The 22,212-nt window shown below is 48.4% G+C and overlaps 5 protein-coding genes and 1 non-coding gene across 8 annotated transcripts; 3 read left to right on the top strand and 3 right to left on the bottom strand.

Moving 5' to 3' along the window:
* The first annotated feature begins 2,760 nt into the window (after positions 1–2,760).
* UBXN1 (UBX domain protein 1) lies at positions 2,761–5,439 on the top strand. 2 transcript variants are annotated; one of them, XM_061406661.1, is made up of 10 exons: positions 2,761–2,867; positions 2,975–3,062; positions 3,201–3,254; positions 3,341–3,435; positions 3,534–3,603; positions 3,840–4,031; positions 4,127–4,178; positions 4,295–4,411; positions 4,945–5,137; positions 5,302–5,439. In XM_061406661.1, the coding sequence occupies exons 2-10, from the start codon at positions 3,004–3,006 to the stop codon at positions 5,349–5,351; spliced, it is 882 nt and encodes a 293-aa protein (XP_061262645.1). In that variant the 5' UTR covers positions 2,761–2,867; positions 2,975–3,003; the 3' UTR covers positions 5,352–5,439. The 2 variants fall into 2 exon arrangements, with proteins under 2 accessions (XP_061262645.1, XP_061262644.1); XM_061406660.1 differs by having other exon boundaries at positions 3,341–3,447.
* Positions 5,440–7,016: 1,577 nt separating this feature from the next.
* On the bottom strand, positions 7,017–7,974 carry LOC133241329 (ubiquinol-cytochrome-c reductase complex assembly factor 3). Its single transcript, XM_061406667.1, has 2 exons — positions 7,760–7,974; positions 7,017–7,668 (listed from the first exon to the last, which is right to left on the bottom strand). The coding sequence occupies exons 1-2, from the start codon at positions 7,877–7,879 to the stop codon at positions 7,510–7,512; spliced, it is 279 nt and encodes a 92-aa protein (XP_061262651.1). The 5' UTR covers positions 7,880–7,974; the 3' UTR covers positions 7,017–7,509.
* An 80-nt stretch (positions 7,975–8,054) lies between these two features.
* On the top strand, positions 8,055–11,480 carry LBHD1 (LBH domain containing 1). 2 transcript variants are annotated; one of them, XM_061406666.1, is made up of 3 exons: positions 8,055–10,116; positions 10,210–10,357; positions 10,901–11,480. In XM_061406666.1, exons 1-3 carry the CDS (start codon positions 9,967–9,969, stop codon positions 11,170–11,172), a joined length of 570 nt encoding a protein of 189 aa, XP_061262650.1. In that variant the 5' UTR covers positions 8,055–9,966; the 3' UTR covers positions 11,173–11,480. The 2 variants fall into 2 exon arrangements, with proteins under 2 accessions (XP_061262650.1, XP_061262649.1); XM_061406665.1 differs by having other exon boundaries at positions 8,055–10,357.
* A 100-nt stretch (positions 11,481–11,580) lies between these two features.
* On the bottom strand, positions 11,581–22,177 carry CSKMT (citrate synthase lysine methyltransferase). Its single transcript, XM_061406662.1, has 3 exons — positions 21,622–22,177; positions 12,416–12,737; positions 11,581–12,253 (listed from the first exon to the last, which is right to left on the bottom strand). The coding sequence occupies exons 2-3, from the start codon at positions 12,480–12,482 to the stop codon at positions 11,598–11,600; spliced, it is 723 nt and encodes a 240-aa protein (XP_061262646.1). The 5' UTR covers positions 12,483–12,737; positions 21,622–22,177; the 3' UTR covers positions 11,581–11,597.
* On the top strand, positions 12,736–16,545 carry C29H11orf98 (chromosome 29 C11orf98 homolog). Its single transcript, XM_061406663.1, has 4 exons — positions 12,736–13,235; positions 13,385–13,509; positions 15,689–15,786; positions 15,869–16,545. The coding sequence occupies exons 1-4, from the start codon at positions 12,873–12,875 to the stop codon at positions 15,976–15,978; spliced, it is 696 nt and encodes a 231-aa protein (XP_061262647.1). The 5' UTR covers positions 12,736–12,872; the 3' UTR covers positions 15,979–16,545.
* LOC133241901 (small nucleolar RNA SNORA57) lies at positions 12,815–12,963 on the bottom strand. The gene has a single exon (XR_009734711.1). It is a non-coding gene; the product is annotated as a small nucleolar RNA SNORA57 (small nucleolar RNA).
* Positions 22,178–22,212: the final 35 nt, after the last annotated feature.

The raw sequence follows: 22,212 nt of genomic DNA, 5'->3' as shown, positions 1-22,212 counted from the left end.
TACATTGGACATGGTCAAGTAGGTGATGCCAAGAGTGAACATCAACATTTTAGGGATCAGTGAACTAACATAGACAGAAATGAGCGGATATAATTCAGATGACCATTAGATGTACTACTGTGGCCAAGGATCCTTTAGAAGAAATGGAATAGCCCTCACAGTCAACAAAAGAATCTGAAATGCAGTACTGGGTGCAATCTCAAAAATGACAGAATGATCTCAGTTTGTTTCCAAGGCAAACCATTCAACATCACAGTAATCCAAATCTATGCCCTAACCACTAATGCCGAAGAAACTGAAATTGAATGGTTCTGTGAAGAGCTACCGGAGAAGGCAAAGGCACCCCACTCCAGTACTCTTGCCTGGAAAATTCCATGGGTGGAGGAGCCTGGTGGGCTGCAGTCCATGGGGTCGTGAAGAGTCCGATAGGACTGAGCGACTTCACTTTCACTTTTCACTTGCATGAATTGGAGAAGGAAATGGCAACCCACTCCAGTGTTCTTGCCTGGAGAATCCCAGGGACGGGGAGCCTGGTGGGCTGCCATCTATGGGGTCGCACAGAGTCGGACACGACTGAAGTGACTTAGCAGCAGCAGCAGCAGCATGAAGACCTACAAGACCTTCTAGAACTAACATCAAAAAAAGATATCCTTAAAAAAAAAAAAAAAGATATCCTTTTTAAAAAAAAATATTATTTTTTTTAGGGGGCCATGTTCTGCAGTATGTGGGATTTTAGTTCTTGACCACGGATCGCACCCATGCCCCCTGCATTGGGAGCACAGAGTCTTAACCATTGGACCACCAGGAAATCCCTAGTCATTTTTCTCTTATTGGAACTCTAGAATAAATTTAGAATATATTTGCTATCTAGAATATACTCACCACATTGCCACAAATTCTTTATGTACATTTGATTCCTGTATTTCCTCAGCATTTCAGTTCAGTTCAGTTCATTTCAGTCGCTCAGTCATGTCCGACTTTTTGCAACCCCATGGACTGCAGCACGCCAGGCTTCCCTGTCCATCACTAACTCCTGGAGCTGACTCAAACTCATGTCCATCAAGTCAGTGATGCCATCCAACCATCTCATCCTCTGTCATCCCCTTCTCCTCCTGCTTTCAATCTTTCCTAGCATCAGGGTCTTTTCCAACAAGTCATATACAAATAATGAGGGTCTACTCCCTCATTTTTTTCATAGTTTTTCTTACCTACTATCTTATTATTAAAGACTCACTTTAGAGACTTCCCTAGTAGTCCAGGGATTAAGATCCTACACTTACACCACAGGGAGCACAGGTTCGATCCCTGGTCAGGGAACTAAGATCCCACATGCCACATGCCTCGTGCAGCAGAGCCAAACATACAAAAACAAAAAACCATGAAGACATGCTTTACATACACTCTCACTTAATTCCTATCACAATCATTCCAAGAGATGGAGTCACTTTTTCACAAATGAGAAGCAAGCTTGAGGTTCTAAACACTTTGAAGCTACAAGTCAGGATTTCAGCCCAAATTGCATCAAAAGCTGATGCTCTTGACTCCACTACAGAGAGACAGCACAGCTTAGCTGTTTGATAGCGCACACTGCATGGGTTTGAATCCTAGCTCTCCTACTTTGTCAGCTCTGTCACCTTTGGTAAATTAGCTCACCTTTCTGTGTTTGTTTCCCGTGACTACTAATAGTATCTCCTCATTAGAATTATTGGGATGATTAAATATTAATTAACCATATAAAATTCTCTAGTGCATCTATTATCAATATTAATAACTTTAAATTATTAGTCTGCCTCTAATAAACATTTAAAAATAAGTTTTAGGGACTTCCTTGGTGGTCCAGTGGTTAAGGCTCTGTGCTTTCACTTCAGGGGCCACAGGTTAGCTCCCTGGTGGGGAACTGAGATCTCACAACCTGTATGGCTTGGTCGAATAAACAAATAAGGAAAATAAAAGTGAGTTTTAACTTAGGCGACCTAACAGCCTAGGGAGCAGTGGAAAGCTAAGTAAACAACAAGACTACACAGCAGGGGGACAAATGCTAATAGAGAAAATAGTGGTGCTGGGAGATAGAGATGTGGTGGTCAAAGCACGCTTTCTTTAGAAAGCAAACCGCAGGAGCTTCTATCGTGGTTCAGTAGTTAAGCTGAGGCACTTTCATCACAGGAATGCAAATTTGATCTCTGGTCCGGGAATTAAAATCCCACAAGCCATGCTGCCCAGAGAAAGAAAGGGTCTGTTTTGCAATCTGCACAAGTTACCCTCAAGCAGTGAAAGATGAACTCCGTGCTAACTACCTTTACCCAGTGCAGCTTGCCAGACACCTAAGGTTGGTGCTATTGTTACCCTCACTTTATAGATGGAGAATTAACAAGAGACGGCAGGAGGAAGCCATTTAGGTGACTGAGGTATCATGGAGAAGTCTTAACCGAGGAGGTGATGACAAGATCTGTTATTACGTTTTGCAAAGATCCCTTGTGGCTGTCGAGCGGAGGATGGCTCAATTCTCCGGAGAGGATGAATAGGTCAAAGGGTGCATACATTTCTAAGGCTCCTGATAAACACTGCTTGCGGTGTGCTTAGGGGCCATCTGGGGAGCTGTCTTCATTCGCCCATGGGTTTCAGGACAGCATCGTTCTTTTTCTCTAGCACCAACGGGCGCCCGTACTTGGGCAGGGGAGTGTTGGCTGCCTCCTAGAATGCGACTCCCAGGCACCGCCCATTCGCGTTCTCTCAGCAGCGCCAGGCCGGCGTTTCTGGCACTCGGCGGCACCCGTCCACGCCCGCCCCCACGTGACCCAAACAGATTCGGGCACTTCCGTCTCGCCTAGGCTTTCTTCTCGTAGGTGTCCGCGGCTGGTCCGCAGCCGGTGAGTGAGCAAGCACCCGGCTGGGGCGGTCGCGGGCAAGGTTGGGCGCTGGTGGGAGGCGCCTCGCGCTGACTCCCTTCGCCGTCTTCGCTCCCCTCTTTCCCCAGGTCCCCGCGGAAGCGGCGGTGGCGGCGTCATGGCGGAGCTGACGGCTCTGGAGAGTCTCATCGAGATGGGCTTCCCCAAGGGACGCGCGTAAGGGAGCCCCCTAACCCAGGGCCGCGGGGTCGCGCACCTGCCCAGGCCTTTACCCCAGTGTGGCCTCAGGCTCTACGCCCCAGCCTGATCGTCGCCATGGCTCGTGGGCGCTATTCACGGTGTTTCTGCCCTCAGGGAGAAGGCTCTGGCCCTCACAGGGAACCAGGGCATCGAGGCTGCGATGGACTGGTGAGCGCTCAGACCGGTGGCAGGGGACGGGGAACTGCTGGGAGGGCAGCCTGAACGTTAATCTCCCTCCTGACTTTCCCTGCCAGGTTGATGGAGCACGAAGACGACCCCGATGTGGATGAGCCATTAGCCACCCCCCTTGGACATGTCCTGGGACGGGAACCCACCCCCTCGGAGCAAGGTGGCCCCAAAGGTCCTGACTGAGGAAAACAGTGTGATTATTCAGGAGGGCCCGAGGAGGAGGATGAAAGGGTAATAATACTGATTGATTGTTTGTAGGACCTGGGTCTGCAGTGGGAGAAGGCAAACCTGTTTTGACTGAAGAGGAAAGACAGGAACAGACGAAGAGGTAGGAAGAACAGGCTCACGTTTCTGAGAGTCACTTTCCACCTCTCCCCACTACACAAATCTGGTCAAGGAACTCTCACTTCCCACGTCGTTTTTTCTTGGCCCTTTCCTTCTTTGTTTTTTTTGTATCTGTTTTGGGACTGTGTTTCTGGGTTTTGTTTTCTGAGTCCCTTGTTATAAACTCACTTTCGCAATTTATATACATGTCTCTTGAATGGTTTCCTTTCTGCAACATAGGATGTTGGAGCTGGTGGCCCAAAAGCAGCGGGAGCGTGAAGAAAGAGAGGAGCGGGAGGCATTGGAACGGGAACGGCAGCGCAGGAGACAAGGGCAGGAGTTGACAGCTGCCCGACAGAGGCTACAGGAAGATGAGATGCGCCGGGCTGCTGAAGAGCGGAGGAGGGAAAAGGCTGAAGAGTTAGAAGCCAGGTCTGGATTCTGGGAGTGTTGGGCTAAGACATGGCAAAGGAATCAAGATTTGCTTTGTCAATGTCTGACCTCCTTGTGTCCTGTCTGCATTCCAGACAAAGAGTCCGAGAAAAGATCGAAAGGGACAAAGCAGAGAGAGCCAAGAAGGTAGGTAATTGGGTGGAAATCCAGGATAGTTTAGTGGAGGGGCCAGTAAATCCCCTTTTCTAGCTTCAGAGGGCGAGGATTGGCTTAGTGCCTGATTATTGAACTTTGTCTTCTAGTATGGTGGTAACGTGGGTTCTCAGCCATCCCCACCAGCAACAGAGCCAGGCCCTGTTCCCTCCTCTCCCAGCCGGGAGCCTCCCACAAAGCGGGAGTATGACCAGTGTCACATACAGGTACTGATTCGGATTCCAGTCTTGCTCCTGGGACCCTTTGTTGGCTTACAGGGCACCCAACCGAGCCCAGCCCAGAGCTTTTTTCAGTTACTTTTCCTTTGCCAAACCTCTCCCTTCTTTGTAAATGACTTTTGAAATCCTACCTCCTCTGCTCTGAGGGAAGATATCAAATTTCACTTGTCCCAGTCTTATTTAAACCCATACCTCTCTCTTATTCAGCAGTTGCCTTTTTACTTGTTCATAGTGTTTTCATTTAGATTATGCAGCTGTTTGCATGATGTGTGATATCTATCCAGATGTTTTATATAATTTTGCATTATGTTTTCGTTAAATTGTGAGGGAGCCAGGGGTCTCTTTGTTCATTGCTGAGTAAAGCGCATTCTAAGTGGTTGTTCATTAGGTGCTTTCAATAGTAATTATCCTGGTCCAGTCCCTCTAAGTGGAAAGAGAAGCCAACTTTGCTCCTTTTTCTTACTTGCGCACCTCACTCAGTTACGATATTCACAATACTGTATCTCTCTCTTGCCCTTTAGGTCCGGCTGCCAGATGGGACCTCACTGACCCAGACATTCCGGGCACGGGAACAGCTGGCAGCTGTGAGGCTCTACGTGGAGCTCCACCGTGGGGAGGAGCTAGGCGGGGCCCAGGACCCTGTGCAGTTGCTCAGTGGCTTCCCCCGGCGGGCCTTCTCAGAGGCTGACATGGAGCGGCCTCTGCAGGAGCTGGGTATGACACGTGGGATCTGAAACCAGGACTTGGGGGATAGCGGATGCTTGAGGAGAAGGGATGCAAAGAAGGGACTTTGTATAGAGATGGTGTGAGGGCAGAATGGGGGGCAGTGGGGGGAAGCAGATATCTTTGGGTTCAAATCTGTTTTCTTCCATCTTCAGGACTTGTGCCTTCTGCTGTCCTCATTGTGGCCAAGAAATGTCCCGGCTAAGAGGCCTTTATCCCACCATCCCTCTTTGACCTCTCTTCATCTTTGATAAAGCACTGACATTGCCTTCTTAATAAATAGACTCTCCTGAGTTCTGTATGTGCCTGACTCCTTCCTGAATGGCTGGGAGAGACAAGGAAGGCTTTCAGAATAGACACTATGCTTTATGTTAAATTTCCAAGGGAGACTTGTTTCTAATCTCCAGGTCTGATTAGTTGTCTAGGAGGTTAAAGTGGGGCGGCCCCAGCAAAAAAGTGGGGATAGCATTTTTTGCTCTATGAGTAAGACAGTACCTAAGCTTGAAATCTTTACTAGCTATGTGCCTTGACTTCTTAAGTCTAGTTTCTTCTTTAGTAAAACCTGGATAATAGTACCTGTTATTTGGGGTTGTGGGGGTTACGTAATGCTTTAGCACAGTGCATGACACCTAACGAGTCCCCAGTTACTAGCTACTAAAAGAGTAGTTTTTAAAATGTGGCCATTCACAAAAAGTATTGAGTGCTTAATATGTACTGTGTATTAACTGAGATATGAAAGCACTATTATCTAGCAGTGGGTACAATTATTCCATTTTAGAGACCAGACGTGAAAGCACATGACTTGTTCAAACTGACACAGGTAGCAAGTAGTAGAACCTGAACACACTCCTGGGGAGCTTGACTTTCAGGCTCAGGCTCTGAACTGCCAATGCCAAGCTCCTGCATTCTAGCCCCTCTTGCTGTTGCTGCTCACCTCATCTCCATGCTCCCTCAAGCAGCTGCCTCCTTCCTCTCATACCCTGGCTAGGAAAGAGGCCACAACTAAATTTAAAAGATCACACATGACAAATGTGTTTATGACCTCACAATCTAGAAGCACAAAACTGCACCACTGCTCGTACATGGGAACAGACCTCAGTGTTACCAAGCTTTATGCTTTATGTAGTGTTCCAGCTTTAATGAAAACAGCCTCCCCTGCGCCCCCACTGTTGAAATAGTTTGGAACCACAGGTCGGAAAAATAAAAAGGAGAGTGAACTTATTGACTTAGCTGTGGGGCTGCTACCCCACTGACAGCTTTACCTCATCCCATCAGTGGCATCTCCAATAGATTCTATGACCACATTCAGACTGAAAACCACTGCAATGAACGCCTTATGGGAGGAAAGCCCCAGTGCATTTAGTGAGAGGCTGTCCTGTGCCTGGCACTTACATTCCTAAGTTCACCTTCTGACCACAACTCTCAAGATAATTGTCACCTTTATGATCAGGACTTCCCAAGTGGCCCTAGGGGTAAAAAACACCCCCACCCCCACCCCCATCCGCGCCAATGCAGGAGATGTAAGAGACGCTGGTTCGGTCCCTGGGTGGGGAGGATCCCCCAGAGAAGGAAACGGCAACTCACTCCAGTATTCTTGTCTGGAGAACCCTGTGGACAGCTGGCGGGCTACAGTCCATAGGGTCGCAGAGTCGGACAGGACTTAAGTGACTTAGCACACACGGAACAGGAGGACCGAGGCTCAGAGAGGTTCTGTAACATACAGGAGTTGAAACAAGATCTGTCTCAAAGTACACTCCGTTTTACTAGTACCACAGTGGCCTCCAAAACTTAAGGCCACAGAAGGCATCACGGCATATGTTAATTGCTAGAAGCCCCTCTTCAACCTCATTCGAAAGACAGGAAACCAAAGTGTCCTCTATGGGTGTTTATTGCACAAGAGTTTCCAGGCTACTTATAATTTCAAGAACATCATTTGGTTATCCACTCACACAAACCACAGATCTGACTTGTGTTTTGAAAATGTCGTCGCTCTGCCTATTGGGCTTCAGCCTCACATAAGGGCGGGCGTGGCAGCCGGCAGCCGCACTCCAGCCAGGCCGCAGCACCTACCCGCAGAACACTTGGCTTTTATGGGCGTCCAACCGCAGGGCTCACTCTCTGGATGGAGGAACATGATTTATTGGTTCCTTCAGTTAGCCACAGCCCGCGATGTGGACGTTAAAACGTAGTCCTTGCAAGCTGTGGAAGAGAGCGCGCTCACCCGGCGGCAGCTCCCGAAGTCGCGGAGATGCCTGCGCTTGGCATCCGGGTCTGGACTCCCCGCCGGCCCACGGAGGAGTCAGGGCGGCTTGGGCGCCTGCGCTGCAGCATAAGTCCCGGCGCCCAGGGGAGCAGGTTCTGTCTCAGGCTGACCTCCCGCCGCCGCCGCCGCCGCCACTCATCCAGTTCTTTCTCCAGGCGACGTTCTCTTGCGTGGCCGCTGCTTCCTGCAGAGTGGCCAGCAGCAACTCTTTGGTCCTGGCCGCCTCGTCCCTGCGCTGCGGGTACTGCTCCGGCATCTCCTGTAGGCACAAAGAGTGGTTCGCAGCCCCGGCCACCAGCCCGGGGTTCTCCGCCCGCCCACCCCACCTCTGCCTCCCCAACTGCTCCCACCTTCAGCATCGCCTGCTTCCGCTCCTCACCCGGGGTCACAAGGGCAAAAAGCGCGGTGCCCACGCCAGCCCCGGCGCCCAGCAGTGCGCCCACGAGCAGCAGCTTGCGCAGGGTCGTCATGGTCGACAGCGCAACCAGCGAGAGGACCTCTGGAGCCTCCAGTAGCCCATCCGGGCCGCCGCGACGACTTAATCTGCGCAGGCTAGAGCGCCCCACACAAGAGACCATAGAGACGGGCCCGGGCTAGAGAGGACCTAATCGGAGAAATGTTTCGAATCTGAAGCGTCTAGGTCTTAAGACTAGGTTTAGCTGAGAAGGTTGAGCACGTCAAGAGGTGTTGGGACCCAGGGCTGAGGGTGGGACCCCTTGTCATGAAAGCCCGAATAGGATTGCTAACGGGAGAGTGTCTTCATGGTTACTGGGAGTTTGACAATTGCCCGGTTCCGGAATGTCCAGATCAATAGAGGGCTAAGCCTGTGCTCTGTAGTTTCCTAGGATTACTTGTGCTTTATCCAAACCGCAGTATGTAATGACGTCCACGTGTTTATAAACATCAGTCTGTTGACTCCCTTCAATCTCTTCAATCCTAAACACTGAAAAACCAAGTGTACCGAATGGGGAAAATGATATATTAATACATTTTCCTTTTATTTTACTTAGTAAAAGCAAACATTACCCTTCTCTTAGGTAAATAATCTTGGCTTTTTTTTTTTTTTTTAACCATGAAAACCATGGATGTTGTGTAACTTACCGAATTCTAGTTTGGTGAAGAAAACACCTCTTAGTTGTGTGACTCTGGATAAGTCATTTAAGTTCTTTGTTTTACAGTTTCTGCATGGGAAAATGAGGCTAATAACAGTGCATATGGACATGTTAATGGACATGAATTTGAGCAAACTCTGGGAGATAGTGAAGGACAGGGAAGCCAGGCATGTTGCAGTCCATGAGGTCGCAAAGGGTCAGCCATGACTTAGTGGTTGACCAACAACATCTCACAATTTTAGGATAATTAAACAATTTATATGACATGCATTTAAAACAGTTCCTGGTATCAACTACAGATTGGCACTTGCCAAGAGCATTTGCCAGTGACTGAACAGCAACAGTCACTGTTGGATGGGTGGATGGCATCACTGATTGGATCAACATGAGTTTGAGCAAGCTTCAGGGAAGCCTGGTGTGCTGCAGTCCATAGGGTCATAGAGTCGGAGGCGACTGAGCTAAATGAGCAAAAACAAGAAGGGCATTTGCCATCTGCCTGTGTTGCTGCAACTGCTGACGTCTACACTCCCTAAAGGGAATTCAGGGTGGAGAGTGAGGCACTCTGTGCCCCAGGGAAACTGGTGGAACAGGTCTTTTAACTAGTTAGATATTTTCAGGAACTGATTTCATGATTTCATTTCTTGCATCTCCTCTAGAAAAGCACTAAATCCCTTCATGCTGATGTCAGCTCCTCCTCCTGACTAGCAGAAAACCTTTTATAAAATGAGTGCTTGATTGCACTGAACTCCCCCTTCACGAAAATCTTATATTTTGACTTTCGCCACTGCTTCTTTGGAGCAGTCTCTCAGACCTGTCTGAGGGACTGTCTCCTGGGTTGCAGTCTTCATTTTGCCCCAAATAAAACTTCACTCACAACTCTCACGTTGTGCTTTTTTTTTTTTAGTTGACACTATATAAATATTCATTAAATAAGATACCAAGAAATGTGAACTTGGAAGACCCTGTAAGAATCAGGAAATTTCAAACTCATTATTGAAGCTCTTTACTCACAGGGCTTTAATCCAAATGCCCTCCTTAACTCCTACTCCTCCTGCCTTTCTCTGTGTCACCAGAGTGAGTGCGCCTCCCTGGTGGCTCAGACCGTAAAGAATCTGCCTGCAATGTGGAAGATCCCCTGGAGAAGGAAATGGCTACCCACTCCAGTATTCTTGCCTGGAGAATCCCATGGACAGAGAAGCCTGGCAGGCAATACAGTCCGTGGGGTCGAAAAGAGTCTTACACGACTGAGCCCCTAGCACTTCACTTCATCCCACCTCCTGGCATTGGCCCCTCCCCTGGAAGGTCCATAATCTCCTTTCAGCTTCCTCTCCTCAGAAGTGATTAAGGGGCTCGGCTCCAAAGCGATTAAAGGAGCAGTCTGTGGGGTGCACTGGGCAGGGGTGCTCTACTGAGTTCAATTGTCCTGCATTCTAGAATCAGCACCCATGGCCCTTGTGCCGGGGAGCAGTGAGGATGGGCCTTGGCCTAGAGATAGCCCAGGCTCTTCCCAGCGTGCAGACAGTCCTAGACTGACCAACCCGCTTTGGAAGGACAAAGGAGAAATTGACAGGGTTGAAGGTCACCAGGATGTTCAGGTTAGTACTTTCCCACCTTGCGTCCTGCTGTTGGTTCACCCTCCACTTTGGCCCGGTTCCCCTGCTGTGCCTATCCAGGTTATGTGTCCGCAGACCCGCCTCCCCTCCATTGTGGTGGAAGCCTCTGAGGTGAGTGAAGAGAGTGGGGAGCTCCGGTGGCCACACGAGGAGCTGCTGCTGCTGACTGACGATGAGGAAGAGGAGGTCGAGGTGTTCTTCCAGGACCAAAGTGAAGAACCAGGTGAGGGAGGAGGCTCATTCAAATGGGGCTGTTGCGAACTGAATGTTCTAAGCAAAACAAGAGGGACAACTTAGTTGTGTCCCCTGCATTAAACAGCACCCAGTAGGTGCCCAGTAAACATCGTGAAGAGAAATGTAGAGGTGGGAGAGAAAAGTCAAGGTGGCTGAGGGACTTCCTTGACGGTCCAGGTCCAGATCCAGTGGTTGGGACTCTGAGCTTCCACCTCAGGGAGGGGGAGGAAAGGGCTCAGGTTAGATCCCCATCTGTGGAATTATGATTCCATGTGCCGTGCAGCTTGGCCAAAAAAATGAAAAAAGTTAAGGTGACTGGCAAAGTTGATGAATTTTTTAATTTTTTTTTTGGCCACCATGCCACACAGCTTGTGGGAGTTAGGCTCTTCATTTCAATTGCTGTATTATTTTTATAAGCAAAAAGAATTAAACAAATTTACCTAAAAAAAAAAACCCAGTCAGGTACCAGGTATATTTTTCTCTGTTCTTTTATTATGTATTTTTCATTGTTAATGGGTTCTTTAACTCCCAGGCTGGACTTGGAGCTCCCTGGACCCTAAGTCTCCTTTAAGAACCTTTAACCCAGAACTCAGCTGGGGGCAGGAACGGGTAGATCAGGATGCCTCCTGGATCCCAGAGGACACAGACTGTCAGGAAGCCCCCAATCCCTGTCCTCTCTGGGACCCACCATCAAGCTCCCATGTCTGCAGAAGCTGCTTTGTGGAATATTCCCATTTCCTGCCTCCCAGGAGCTTTGAGGGTAAGTATCACTTTCTCCCTCAAACATTTTACCTAGGTTTTTGAAGTCCTTCCATCCATCCCTTCAGTCTTCCTCATCTACAAGTGAGAAAAATGAGGCTTAAAGGTTAGACCCCAGGGTCACACCAGTGATAGTCAAGGAATCTGAATTAAGAACTCTCGTCTGTGCTTTTAAGATTTCAACTAGTTGGAGATGGGAAATAACCCACTTGTACGTTTTCTATTTAGCACTCATTTTGTGCCTGGCACTGCTAAATGTTTCACCCGTCAACTGTATGTAATCACATAACTTCAGGTATTATTCCAGCCTTGCAGTTGAGTAAATGGGGCACAGAAATATTCAGTACCAGGTGCACCCATCTAATAAATGTGGAAACCAGCACCCAAATTTTCCAGTCATCTTGCAAAGACAAAAGTTTTCTCCACCTCCTCACCAAACGGAAAACAGTAAGATCAGGTCTAAAACATCTTTAATCAGAGCCCTGAACCACATAAGCAAAGTAGGTGATGCCCCTGAAAGGGCCCAGCTCCTGCACTGTCACAGTCCAGCCCTGGGACCCTTTCTCTAGGCAGGGGAGCCGCACATCAGGATCCTCATCTGAGAACTGAATCAGGGTCCCCTGGGGGCTTAGGACCCTCAGACATTCTGCCAGGAGCTGGTAAGCCCCAGGCAGACCACCCCGGGCAACAGCATCCCAGGTGCCCTTGTCCAGGACTAGCTGAAAGGAGCCTGAGGAAGCCACTGGCTGCAGATTCTGGCCATCAGCCTGCATGAAATGGAGGCTTGACTCAGGGTGTCCAGGGCACAGGGGTGTTTGGCCTTGGCCACCTTCCAGGAGACTGTTCATGTGGGCCACTGCTACGGGAGAGAAGTCCACCCCCAACACGTCCACGGGGTGCGGGCATTTGGTATAGAGGCCTGGACACAAGCTGGAGGTCCCACAGCCCACGTCCAACACCCGGGGTGGACAGGCAGCCCATGATTTCTCCAGCAGCGGCAGCAGGAGCCCCTGGGCTTCTTCGTATCCAAAGAACCAGTCGAAGGTGCGGACGCTGCCCTGACGGGGTTGGGCGTGGAGCTTATCCCAGAGGGAGCGGTCCGCCAGGCAGCTACCAGCCAGGGAACCTGTGGACGAGGGGAGGACACGTATCACCCAGCGCCCGGTTCTTTCAAACTGCTGCAAAATCGGCGCCATGTGCCCTGGGGTTTTCAGCGTCACAATTTCAATGACCAGACTCTTGGGTAACGAAGAGCCCAGCTTGCCCTCCCAGTGTCCACCTTCCCTACCCGCCACGGTGCGGCGCGTCCCCGCCGCCAGGCTCGCCAGATGGAGGGTTCGGCGCAAAGCAGCCATCCGGAGGTGCCGGCAAGGTCGCCCAGAGAAACTTGTGTGAAAATGTCGCCCGTACTCCGGCTGGGGCCTGAGATCCAAGGGAAGATTTGCAAAATCCGCTGTGCGGAATGACGCATAAAGCTTCCCTAACCCTGCAGCTTCGGAAAAAGAGAATGCGGACACAAACTTAGTACCGTACGAATGACCTTTATTGTTTGCAGCGGGAAGTGGAAGAGGGGATATGGCAGCTCCGGCTCTTGGGGTGGCTCCACAGACCTGAAATCAAAGGAGAAGGTGTGAGTACCCCCGGGAGGAGTCTGCTGAACCTCGGTTCTGCCCTGCTCCTTGGAGCTCTGTGTCCCGGCGCTTGAGGATAGAACCGGCGGACAGCTGGCCGCCGGTACCGAAGACATGACGCCGAGGGGGCCAGAGCCCGTTCTCTCTACCTCCGTACATTACGCGGATCGGGACTACACGCCCGACCCGCGCCAAGAAAAGGAGGGTCCACAGGCACCGTCCCCACGCCCCAGGAACACCAGCCGGACACCCACACCTACCAGACCACACTCAATCAGTCGCCGCCCTCGAAAAGGCTTATGCGCGAGCCGGGTTCATTTATATAGGCCAGGGCCCGCCCCCGAGTTGCGATTGGCTAGCACAGAGCTGAGGGCGGGGCGCACACGGACCCTGCGCACAACGGAAACGTGGACCCGGAGCCGGCCTAGCGGCGCAGCTATGGGTGCTCCGAGTGGAAAGATCAACCGGCCGCGAACGGTGACTCTGGGACCCCCGACATGGTTTCCCAAGCGTCCCAGAGCCTTTATTCTCGCCCGAGATGGAGTCTATGGGCCAGTGTCGCCGGGTGCGGGGTCCCAGGTCGCAGGGCGCAGCCGCCCTCTGATTAAGCATCTTCCTCTCCCCAGGAGCTGAAGAAGAAGCTGTTCAAGCGACGACGAGTGTTGAACCGGGAGCGGCGACTGAAGCATCGGGTGGTCGGAGCTGTGATAGACGAAGGACTGATTACGCGGCACCACCTCAAGAAGCGGGCGTGAGTGCCAGACCCTCTCTCCCTGCGTCCTCCCCCATCAACCCTCCTTCCCTCCTTGTCGAGCTCCGGAGTAGCTTAACACCATTTTGCTTTCCTTGTATACTCACACTTACGCAAGGAAAGTTTGTGCCTAAACTTTGTTAGCCTCTCATTATACCTGTAACTTGCAACCTTTTTTTGGTTCTTGGACCCCACTGAGAATCTAAGGAGAACTGTGGCCCCAGCCTCCCCAAGTAACATATATTCACACAGATTTCCTATAAGTAAATTTAAAAGCCTACACATGAGTGTGTGGTGAATCATTCGATGAATTTTCACAAAGGTTCATGTGGGATATTGCATAGAAGTTTCAAGGCCACTTGAGTTCTTGTGGAAGACTTCCCATCCCATTCTTTCACTGACTTGTTTACTATAATATTTACTTTATGAATTGGCATAATAAATATATTTGGTCCCTGTCGGGTTTCTGACAGAGCTAAAGCCATTGGAATTTGCTGAGTGATAAGAGTGCCTTTTATTTCAAAAGGATCCCCTTTTGAGCACACCTAAACTTAAGCTCGGAGAAGGCAATGGCACCCCACTCCAGTACTCTTGCCTGGAAAATCCCATGGACGGAGGAGCCTGGTAGGGTGCAGTCCATGGGGTCGCTAAGAGTCGGACACGACTGAGCGACTTCACTTTCACTTTTCACTTTCATGCATTGGAGAAGGAAATGGCATCCCACTCCAGTGTTCTTGCCTGGAGAATCCCAGGGACGGGGAGCCTGGTGGGCTGCCGTCTATGGGGTCGCACAGAGTCGGACACGACTGAAGCAGCTTAGCAGCAGCAGCAAACTTAAGCTGGGCTTCCCTGTTGGCTCAGACGGTAAAGAATCCGCCTGCAATGCTGGAGACCTGGGTTTGATCCCTGCATTGGGAAGATCCCCTGGAGGAGGGCAACCCACTCCAATATTCTCGCCTGGAGAATCCCCATGGACAGAGGAGCCTAGCAGGCTGCCATGGGGTTGCAAAGAGTCGGACACAACTGAGCAAAGAACTAAGCACAAATTTATGCTAATAGTGATTTAGGGTGGGGCTGGTCATCCAAAAGAAGACATGATTAGAGGACTGGAAATTTAAGCCCTATGCACTGACCTTTGAGAAGAGGGCAGGTGCTGGAGATTAAGCTCTATAAAACCTCTTGATAGCTTCCTGATTGGTGAACAGGTGGAGGTGCTGAGAAGGTTTAGCTGGAGAAGGCATGGGAACTCTGGTCCCTTCCATACCTTGACCTATGCCTCTCTTCCATCTGACTGTTCCTGAGTTGTTCAGTTCAGTTCAGCTCAGTCGTGTCCAACTCTTTGCGACCCCATGAATCGCAGCATGCCAGGCCTCCCTGTCCATCACCATCTCTTGAGTTCACTCAAACTCACATCCGTTGAGTCAGTTGGCCATCCATTGGCCATCCAGCCATCTCATCCTCTGTCGTCCCCTTCTCCTCCTGCCCCCAATCCCTCCCAGCATCAGTCTTTTCCAATGAGTCAACTCTTCGCATGAGGTGGCCAAAGTACTGGAGTTTCAGCTTTAGCATCATTCCTTCCAAAGAACACCCAGGGCTGATCTCCTTTAGAATGGACTGGTTGGATCTCCTTGCAGGTTGGATCCTGAGTTGTATTTTATAGTAAATCAGTAAATGCAAGTATGTTTCCCTGAGTTCTGTGAGCCTTTCTAGCAAATTACTGAGTTTGAGAAGGGGATCATAAGAACCGAATTTATGGCTGGCCAATCAGAAGTCTAGGTGACAACCTGGATTTGTGATTGGTATTTGAAGTGGGGGAAACCCTGTGGAACCAAGCCCTTAACCTGTGGTGTCTGATGCCATCTCCAGGTATATAGTGTCCAAATCAAATTTAAATTTGTAGGACGCCCAGTCTGTGTTCACTGCAAATACGGAGAATTACTTGATGTGGGAAAACCTACCATATCTGGTGGCAGAAGTATCAAGGATGAGAGGAGGAAAAGTTTCCACTCGATACTAAATTTTAGCAATTAATGTTACTTTATGTATGTGTTAAGGTTAGTTTTAAGTAAGGTAACAGTTCTTTAACTTAGATCCAAAGACCTTTCCGGTAACCAGAACCACTGTGTGGTTTGTTTTGGTTCAGATTCATCTGGTATTTTTGCTCCTACCAACCCTTTAGGTCCAGTGCCCGTGCCAACATTACTCTGTCTGGGAAGAAGCGCAGAAAACTCCTCCAGCAGATCCGACTTGCCCAGAAAGAGAAAGCAGCCATGGAAGGTGAGGCTAGGGCCCAGAAGCTGGGGTGATGCAGCCTGGATTCATTCGGGTTCTTTAATGCTTCCTCTTTTCCTTTGTTCAGTGGAAGCCCCTCCCAAGCCAACCAGGACTAGTGACCCACAGCCCAGATCAAAAAAGAAGACAAAAGCCCCCCAGGATGTAGATATGGAGGACCTTGAAGATAAGAGCTAAATCTGAATCTCACACCCTTTCCACTAGAAGATTCTCAAGCTGGAGCCAAGAGGACTCAAAGGTTATTTCAGATGATTTTGGAGAAAGCATTGCTCCTTTTCATTCTCCCCGTATACCTCTTCCCTAATGGCCTACTGACCTGCCCTGGAGGGATGTATTGAGAAAAAGAGAGTAGAAAAGAAAAATTGGAGAGGGAGTCCTAAGCAGTCAACTGCATTTGTAATAAAGCCCCCTCGTTCCCACTGAGATGTGTGTGATTAAATGTGGGAATTGGGATGGGAGAAGGAAAAGGGGCTGTGAGTGTGGAAACAAGACAACTGGAAAACAGGACGCACAGCACTTACTTGAGCAAAGGCAACAAGAAGTTAAGCTCCCTGGTGGCCCTGTCTCCCCAGTGACAAAATTTCTGACAAAACAGGATTATTGTAGAGATGTCAGAGGAGGCAAGGCTCCTGATATCAGCCCTGCCACCTCCACTGTGTGACCAGGGTGCACAAGTGACCGTGATTATCTCTGCTTCCATTGCTGATTATATTTTTAATAAAGTGAACATTATTTTTCCCTTTTTATGCTCAGAAATTCTGTTTGTTGGAAGCCAGGGCTGGGGTGGTTAATTAAAGTGAGAAGCTGAATGTGCAGAGATGTGGTCACTGGGGAAAGAGCAACTCTCTCCTTGCCCTGTTTAATCAGTGCAAGCTTCCTGGAAGAAGGGATTTTGAAAATTTCAAACCTTCAGTAAAGTTAAGAGATTAGCACAATGAGCCCTTATGTATGCACTCTACCTCGGTTTACCAGTTTTTAACGTTTCTCTCGCTATGCTTGATCTCCCTACCTGCTTGCAAATATGTGTTTGTTCAAGTACATATCACTGTTGTCTTTGCTGACTCATTTGAAAGTCAGTTGCAGGTGAGATTTTATCCCTAAGGCTATGTTTCTATATAGCCAAAACACCTAAGACACTTAACATTAGTGGAATAGCTAAAATTCAGTTTTTCATATTCAAATTTCCTCAGTTGTCCCAACAATATTCCTTATAACTGCTTATTGTTTCCTCAGTCCAGAAACCATTAAGAATCACACATACTATTTAACTGTCATGCCCCTTTAGTCTTCAAATGAAAAGAGTACTCCTACCTTGTCTTAGATGACTGGTATTTTTTGAAGAGTCCAGCTCAAATAAAAGAGTATCTCACAATCTGGGTTTGTCTGAGTGTTTCTGTGCATTTCCTCATCATTAGTTGTAGGTTAGGCATTTCTGGGAAGAATTTGATGTAGGATATTGTGCACTTCTCATGGCATATCATCAGGAAGTATGTGTTGACTGAAAAATACACAAGATTGCGGACAGGAGAAGGGGGCAACAGGATGAGATGGTGGGATGGCATCACCAACTCAATGGACATGAATCTGAGCAAAATCTGGGTGATAGTGAAGGACAAGGAAGCCTGGCACGCTGCAGTTCATGAGGTTGGAAAGAGTCGGACTCGACAGCGACAGAACAGCAACAAAAAGTTGAGAATTATGTTTGATTTGGCAGACTTGCAGAGGACTTAAAAGCCCAGAAGACAGCCCCTCAGATGACTGAAGGACTGCTCCCAAGAGGTAAGGGAGGAGCCTAGATAGTTTTTGTGACAAAAATCCGGTAGTCAGGGACTCCCCTGGTGGTCCAGTGGCTAAGACTCTGAGCTGTCAGTGGGGCCCTGGGTTGGATCCCTGGTCAGGGAACTAGATCCCACTTGCCATAACTAAGACCCTGTGCAGCCAAATAAATACAAATATTTTTTTAAAAATCAGACCATCAAAGATTATCATTAATTAGAATTAGACTTCTCAGGACATTCCTGGTGATTCAGCACTTAGGAGTCCACGCTTCCAATGCAGTGGATGAAGCTTCCATCTCTGGTCAGGGAACCAAGATTCCCACAAGCCTCAGCCAAAAGAGAAACTTATAGCAAAACACTAGACCTTTCGAGTTAATGAACTTAGTGCTCTTTTGTTTTTTCACTCTTTTGCTATGCACCTTAACTATCTATGGCCAGTATCCTGTTCTTTTCCTTCCTGAATTCCCTCGGGGTTCACCTCTGGGGATGGCTACAGAGGTTGTCCTCGTTTGATGGCCAGAGACCCTTACGGGTGACTATAGTGGCTGACTGGTTGATGGTCACAAGATTTTTTTTTTGATAGGCAACATTTTTTGTTCACATGTAATGTCAATTTGTCTCATTGGTGCTTCTAAGTGTTAAGTGGGTATCTGTTAGATTTCTCCACTGTTAAAGTATTCTTTTCCTTTATAATTAATAAGCAATCCATGGGGGCTTCCCTGGTGATCCAGTGGCTAAGATTCTGAGCTCCCAATGCAGGGGGCCTGAGTTCAATCCTTGGTCAGGGAACTAGATCCCATATGCTGCAACTGAAGATCCTACATGCCACAACTAAGACCTGGCACAGCCAAATAAATGAATTAATAAGCATTGTTTTAAAAAAGCAGTCTATGAGTGATACTTTGAGACTATATGATTTTCCTATTCCCAATGACATCGCAACAATGGTTTTAGTATCCATGCATCTGTGGTACTCATTTGATATACTCTGTAAAGGAAACCCCTACTCTCTTTTTTTAAAAAAAATATCATTTAGGTTGTTTTTCAATGTTTTAATCATGTTACTATCAATTTTTCATGCTCAAAATCATACCAAACTGACCAGCCAGCCTCTTTAAGGAGCTTCCTGTGGCTTCCCTTGTGGCTCAGCTGGTAAAGAATCCTCCTGCAATGAGGGAGACTTGGGTTCGATCCCTGGATTGGGAAGATCCTCTGGAGAAGGGAAAGACTACCCACTCCAGTATTCTGACCTAGAGGATTCCATGTATAGTCCATGGGGTCGCAAAGAATCAAACACGACTGAGCAACTTTCACTTTCACTTTGTGTCCTTTGGGCTTTCCAGGTGGCTCAGTGGTAAAGAACCTGCCTGCCAACGCAGGAGACTCAGAAGATGTGGGTTCCATCCTTGGGTTGGGAAGATCCCCTGGAGGAAATGGCAACCCACTCCAGTGTTCTTACCTGGAGAGTCCTATAGACACAGGAGTTTGGTAGGGTTGCAAAGAGTCAGACATGGCTGAGCTACAGAGCATGCATGGATGCTGTGTCCTTTTGATACACCATCAGTATTTGAGCACTTTCTTGCTGTTGGGCTCAATATGTTCCAGGCTCACCTGCTTCTCCTGGTCTAAAACTTGGTATCAGCCATTTTCCCAGGGAAACAGTATTATGTCCAGTTTTGAATACAGAAAGGAAAAAGTGCTAGTGTGAAACTGAACTGTATTCAAGTGAAGTAGAGGGGAGAAGCTGAGGGGAGAAGGAAAGGCAATTTCAACATCTTGGTATCCCCATTACCCTGAATAATTTTCTTCTACCCCTATGCCTAAGGTGGGAAGGAGCTTGCTGAGCTCAAAGTAGAGTTTCTGTATCTGGTATTGTGCTAAGCTCTTAATACAAATAATCTGCAGTGATCTCTGCAAAAAGCTTGTGAGAAACATACCCATTTTACAGATAAGGAAAGGGGCTCCAAAACAGCTGAGTCACTTGCTCACGGTAACATTGCCATTAAATAGCAGACAGGAATCCAGATCTAACTCCAAAACAAGCACCCTTAGATTATGAAATCTTTAGGGGCAAGAACCACATAATAGTCTCATAGCTGGAAGAACTCCCCTGGTTCAAAAGTCACTTCTCACAGATCAAAAGTTGAGGCTGAGAGAAGGAAAGTATTGGGTCCAAGCCTGAAGCAGAGCTGGAAGCAGAAACCGTCTCATATTTACTCTCCTAGAACACATATTTTATGAATGCTTGAACTTCTAAAATCTAAGAACAAATATAGAACCACCAGAATTAATCATTTAGCTTTTAAAACACAGTCACAGGGCTTCCCTGGTGGCTCAGAGATAAAGAATCTGCCTGTCATTGCAAGGGACATAGGTTCGATCCCTAGTCCGGGAAGATCCCATATGTCAAGGAGAAACTAGGCCCATGCCCCACAACTATGGAACCTGTGCTCTAGAGCCCAGGAGCTGCAACTACTGAAGCCCGAATGTCCTAGAGCCTGTGTTCCACAACAAGAGAAGCCGCTGCAATGAGAAGACCCTGCACTGTGGAGCCCAAGATCTGCTATTACAGTAGCCCCTGCTTGCCAAAACTGGAGAAAAGTTTACGCAGCAGTGAAGACCCAGCACAGCCATAAGTAAATAAAATCTTTTTAAAACCCTATTTTAAAACACTGTCACTTCAAAGATACCTTTAGGACCTACCATCTGCTGATCTTCTCACACTTCCATTGAGAACAGTAAGCTGTCTGGTTAATAAATGCCTCAGAACCTACTTTCCCTTTCTTTCATCTAAGCAACTATTAGGAACCTACTTAAAAAAAGACAACAAAAAAACCCCCAAACCTACCATGTGCCAAGCAGACACCATTGTATGTGATGACGGTGAAGCCTTTAACAAAAGCGGGAACTACCTGTTGCCGAACACTTATCTTCTAGAGTTCATTGAAGAAAGAAAATAAAAACAGCAATTGCATGTATAACGTTTACCTACCATTGCAGACACCAAGTGTTATACAGTAATACTATTTCCTGGTTTCAATTTTCACAACAAGCCCCTGGAGTAAGTGTACTATTAATCATCGTAATTTCCGGAAAAGGAAGCAGGTACAGAAGGCAATGGCACCCCACCCCAGTACTCTTGCCTGGAAAATCCCATGGATGGAGGAGCCTGGTAGGCTGCAGTCCATGGGGTCGCTAAGAGTCGGACACGACTGAGCGACTTCACTTTCACTTTTCACTTTCATTCACTGGAGAAGGAAATGGCAACCCACTCCAGTGTTCTTGCCTGGAGAATCCCAGGGACGGGGGAGCCTGGTGGGCTGCCGTCTATGGGGTCGCACAGAGTCGGACACGACTGAAGCGACTTAGCAGCAGCAGCATAGACAGCTTAACTGAAGCACACAGTCCGTTAGCGGAATAGCTGGAATTTGATCTCGATAGACGGGTTGGAGAAGGCTCTCTTGATAAGGAGTATTAGGTCCTTAGAAAGTTATCAAACTCTCTGCTGCAGGTGGGAGAAGGTTCCTCCTCTGGGAGACTGGGGAGCCTGAGAAGGCTTGTGGTGACAATTTAGAGCTGGGAGGACACCTTCAGCGTGGCCAGCTCAATTTATTTCAGGCTTCCTCCCGTTCATCTCTTTTCTTGTCTTCTCTTCATCTTCTTTTAGGGGTTTTCTCTCTTTACGCTTCTCCTCCTTCCTCTTTCCTTTAACTGCTTTTTCACCTTGTCTCTGGTTACTGATTAAAAGGTTTCCTAGAGCTTCCTTTTTTTTTTTTAACCTCGAGAGTTGAACATTTTGTATTTTTGGCTTAATTAGGAAAATTAATGAAATCCAATTAAATGGTCTCAGATAGCTTTAGAGAAGTGAAGTCGCTCAGTCATGTCCGACTTTTTGTGACCCCATGGACTGTAGCCTACCAGGCTCCATCCATGAGATTTTCCAGGCAAGAATACTGGAGTGAGTTGCCATTTCCTTCTCCAGAGGATCTTCCTGACCCAGGGATCAAACCTGGGTCTCCCACATTGCAGGCAGACACTTTACCGTCTGAGTCACCAGAGAAGCCCTTCAGATAGCTTTCAGTTCAGTTCAGTTCAGTCGCTCAGTAGTGTCCGACTCTTTGCGACCCCATGAATCGCAGCACGCCAGGCCTCCCTGTCCATCACCATCTCCCGGAGTTCACTCAAACTCACGTCCATCGAGTCGGTGATGCCATCCAGCCATCTCATCCTCTGTCGTCCCCTTCTCCTGCCCCCAATCCCTCCCAGGATCAGGGTCTTTTCCAATGAGTCAACTCTTCGCATGAGGTGGCCAAAGTATTGGAGTTTCAGCTTTAGCATCAGTCCTTCCAATGAACACCCAGGACTGATCTCCTTTAGAATGGACTGGTTGGATCTCCTGGCAGTCCAAGGGACTCTCAAGAGTCTTCTCCAACACCACAGATCAAAAGCATCAATTCTTCGGCGCTCAGCTGTGTCAAAGACCCTTGCGAGGCGCGGGAGGGTGGAGAAAGGTTGCGTAGAAGGTGGGTCGACTTCCCGCTGTTACCGACGCAGCCTCTAACTGGGACGCCGACTCAAAGCGGAACCAATGTGTGAGGGTCACGAACAGCGCCGGATGGGTTTTCTTGAGAAG

Source organism: Bos javanicus, chromosome 29 (assembly GCF_032452875.1).
Source record: "Bos javanicus breed banteng chromosome 29, ARS-OSU_banteng_1.0, whole genome shotgun sequence".
Taxonomy (NCBI): Eukaryota; Metazoa; Chordata; class Mammalia; order Artiodactyla; family Bovidae; genus Bos; species Bos javanicus.
The sequence above is the reverse complement of the archived record's forward strand: the minus strand, read 5'-3'. Positions and strand labels throughout refer to the sequence as shown.

What these genes read in the sequence shown, in the direction of transcription:
- UBXN1 (XM_061406660.1), top strand. Translation starts at nt 3,004, where the DNA reads ATGGCGGAGCTGACGGCTCTGGAGAGTCTCATCGAGATGGGCTTCCCC. An exon ending in GGCTTCCCCAAGGGACGCGC is followed by an intron (nt 3,063 to 3,200) that starts GTAAGGGAGCCC and finishes TTCTGCCCTCAG; the next exon opens with GGAGAAGGCTCTGGCCCTCA. An exon ending in AAGCAGAGAGAGCCAAGAAG is followed by an intron (nt 4,179 to 4,294) that starts GTAGGTAATTGG and finishes TTTGTCTTCTAG; the next exon opens with TATGGTGGTAACGTGGGTTC.
- LOC133241329 (XM_061406667.1), bottom strand. Translation starts at nt 7,879, where the DNA reads ATGACGACCCTGCGCAAGCTGCTGCTCGTGGGCGCACTGCTGGGCGCC. An exon ending in GGAAGCAGGCGATGCTGAAG is followed by an intron (nt 7,669 to 7,759) that starts GTGGGAGCAGTT and finishes TTGTGCCTACAG; the next exon opens with GAGATGCCGGAGCAGTACCC.
- LBHD1 (XM_061406665.1), top strand. Translation starts at nt 9,967, where the DNA reads ATGGCCCTTGTGCCGGGGAGCAGTGAGGATGGGCCTTGGCCTAGAGAT. An exon ending in GGACCAAAGTGAAGAACCAG is followed by an intron (nt 10,358 to 10,900) that starts GTGAGGGAGGAG and finishes TTTAACTCCCAG; the next exon opens with GCTGGACTTGGAGCTCCCTG.
- CSKMT (XM_061406662.1), bottom strand. Translation starts at nt 12,482, where the DNA reads ATGGCTGCTTTGCGCCGAACCCTCCATCTGGCGAGCCTGGCGGCGGGG. An exon ending in GACGCGCCGCACCGTGGCGG is followed by an intron (nt 12,254 to 12,415) that starts GTAGGGAAGGTG and finishes CCTCGTCCACAG; the next exon opens with GTTCCCTGGCTGGTAGCTGC.
- C29H11orf98 (XM_061406663.1), top strand. Translation starts at nt 12,873, where the DNA reads ATGACGCCGAGGGGGCCAGAGCCCGTTCTCTCTACCTCCGTACATTAC. An exon ending in AGATCAACCGGCCGCGAACG is followed by an intron (nt 13,236 to 13,384) that starts GTGACTCTGGGA and finishes TCCTCTCCCCAG; the next exon opens with GAGCTGAAGAAGAAGCTGTT. An exon ending in CACCACCTCAAGAAGCGGGC is followed by an intron (nt 13,510 to 15,688) that starts GTGAGTGCCAGA and finishes CCAACCCTTTAG; the next exon opens with GTCCAGTGCCCGTGCCAACA.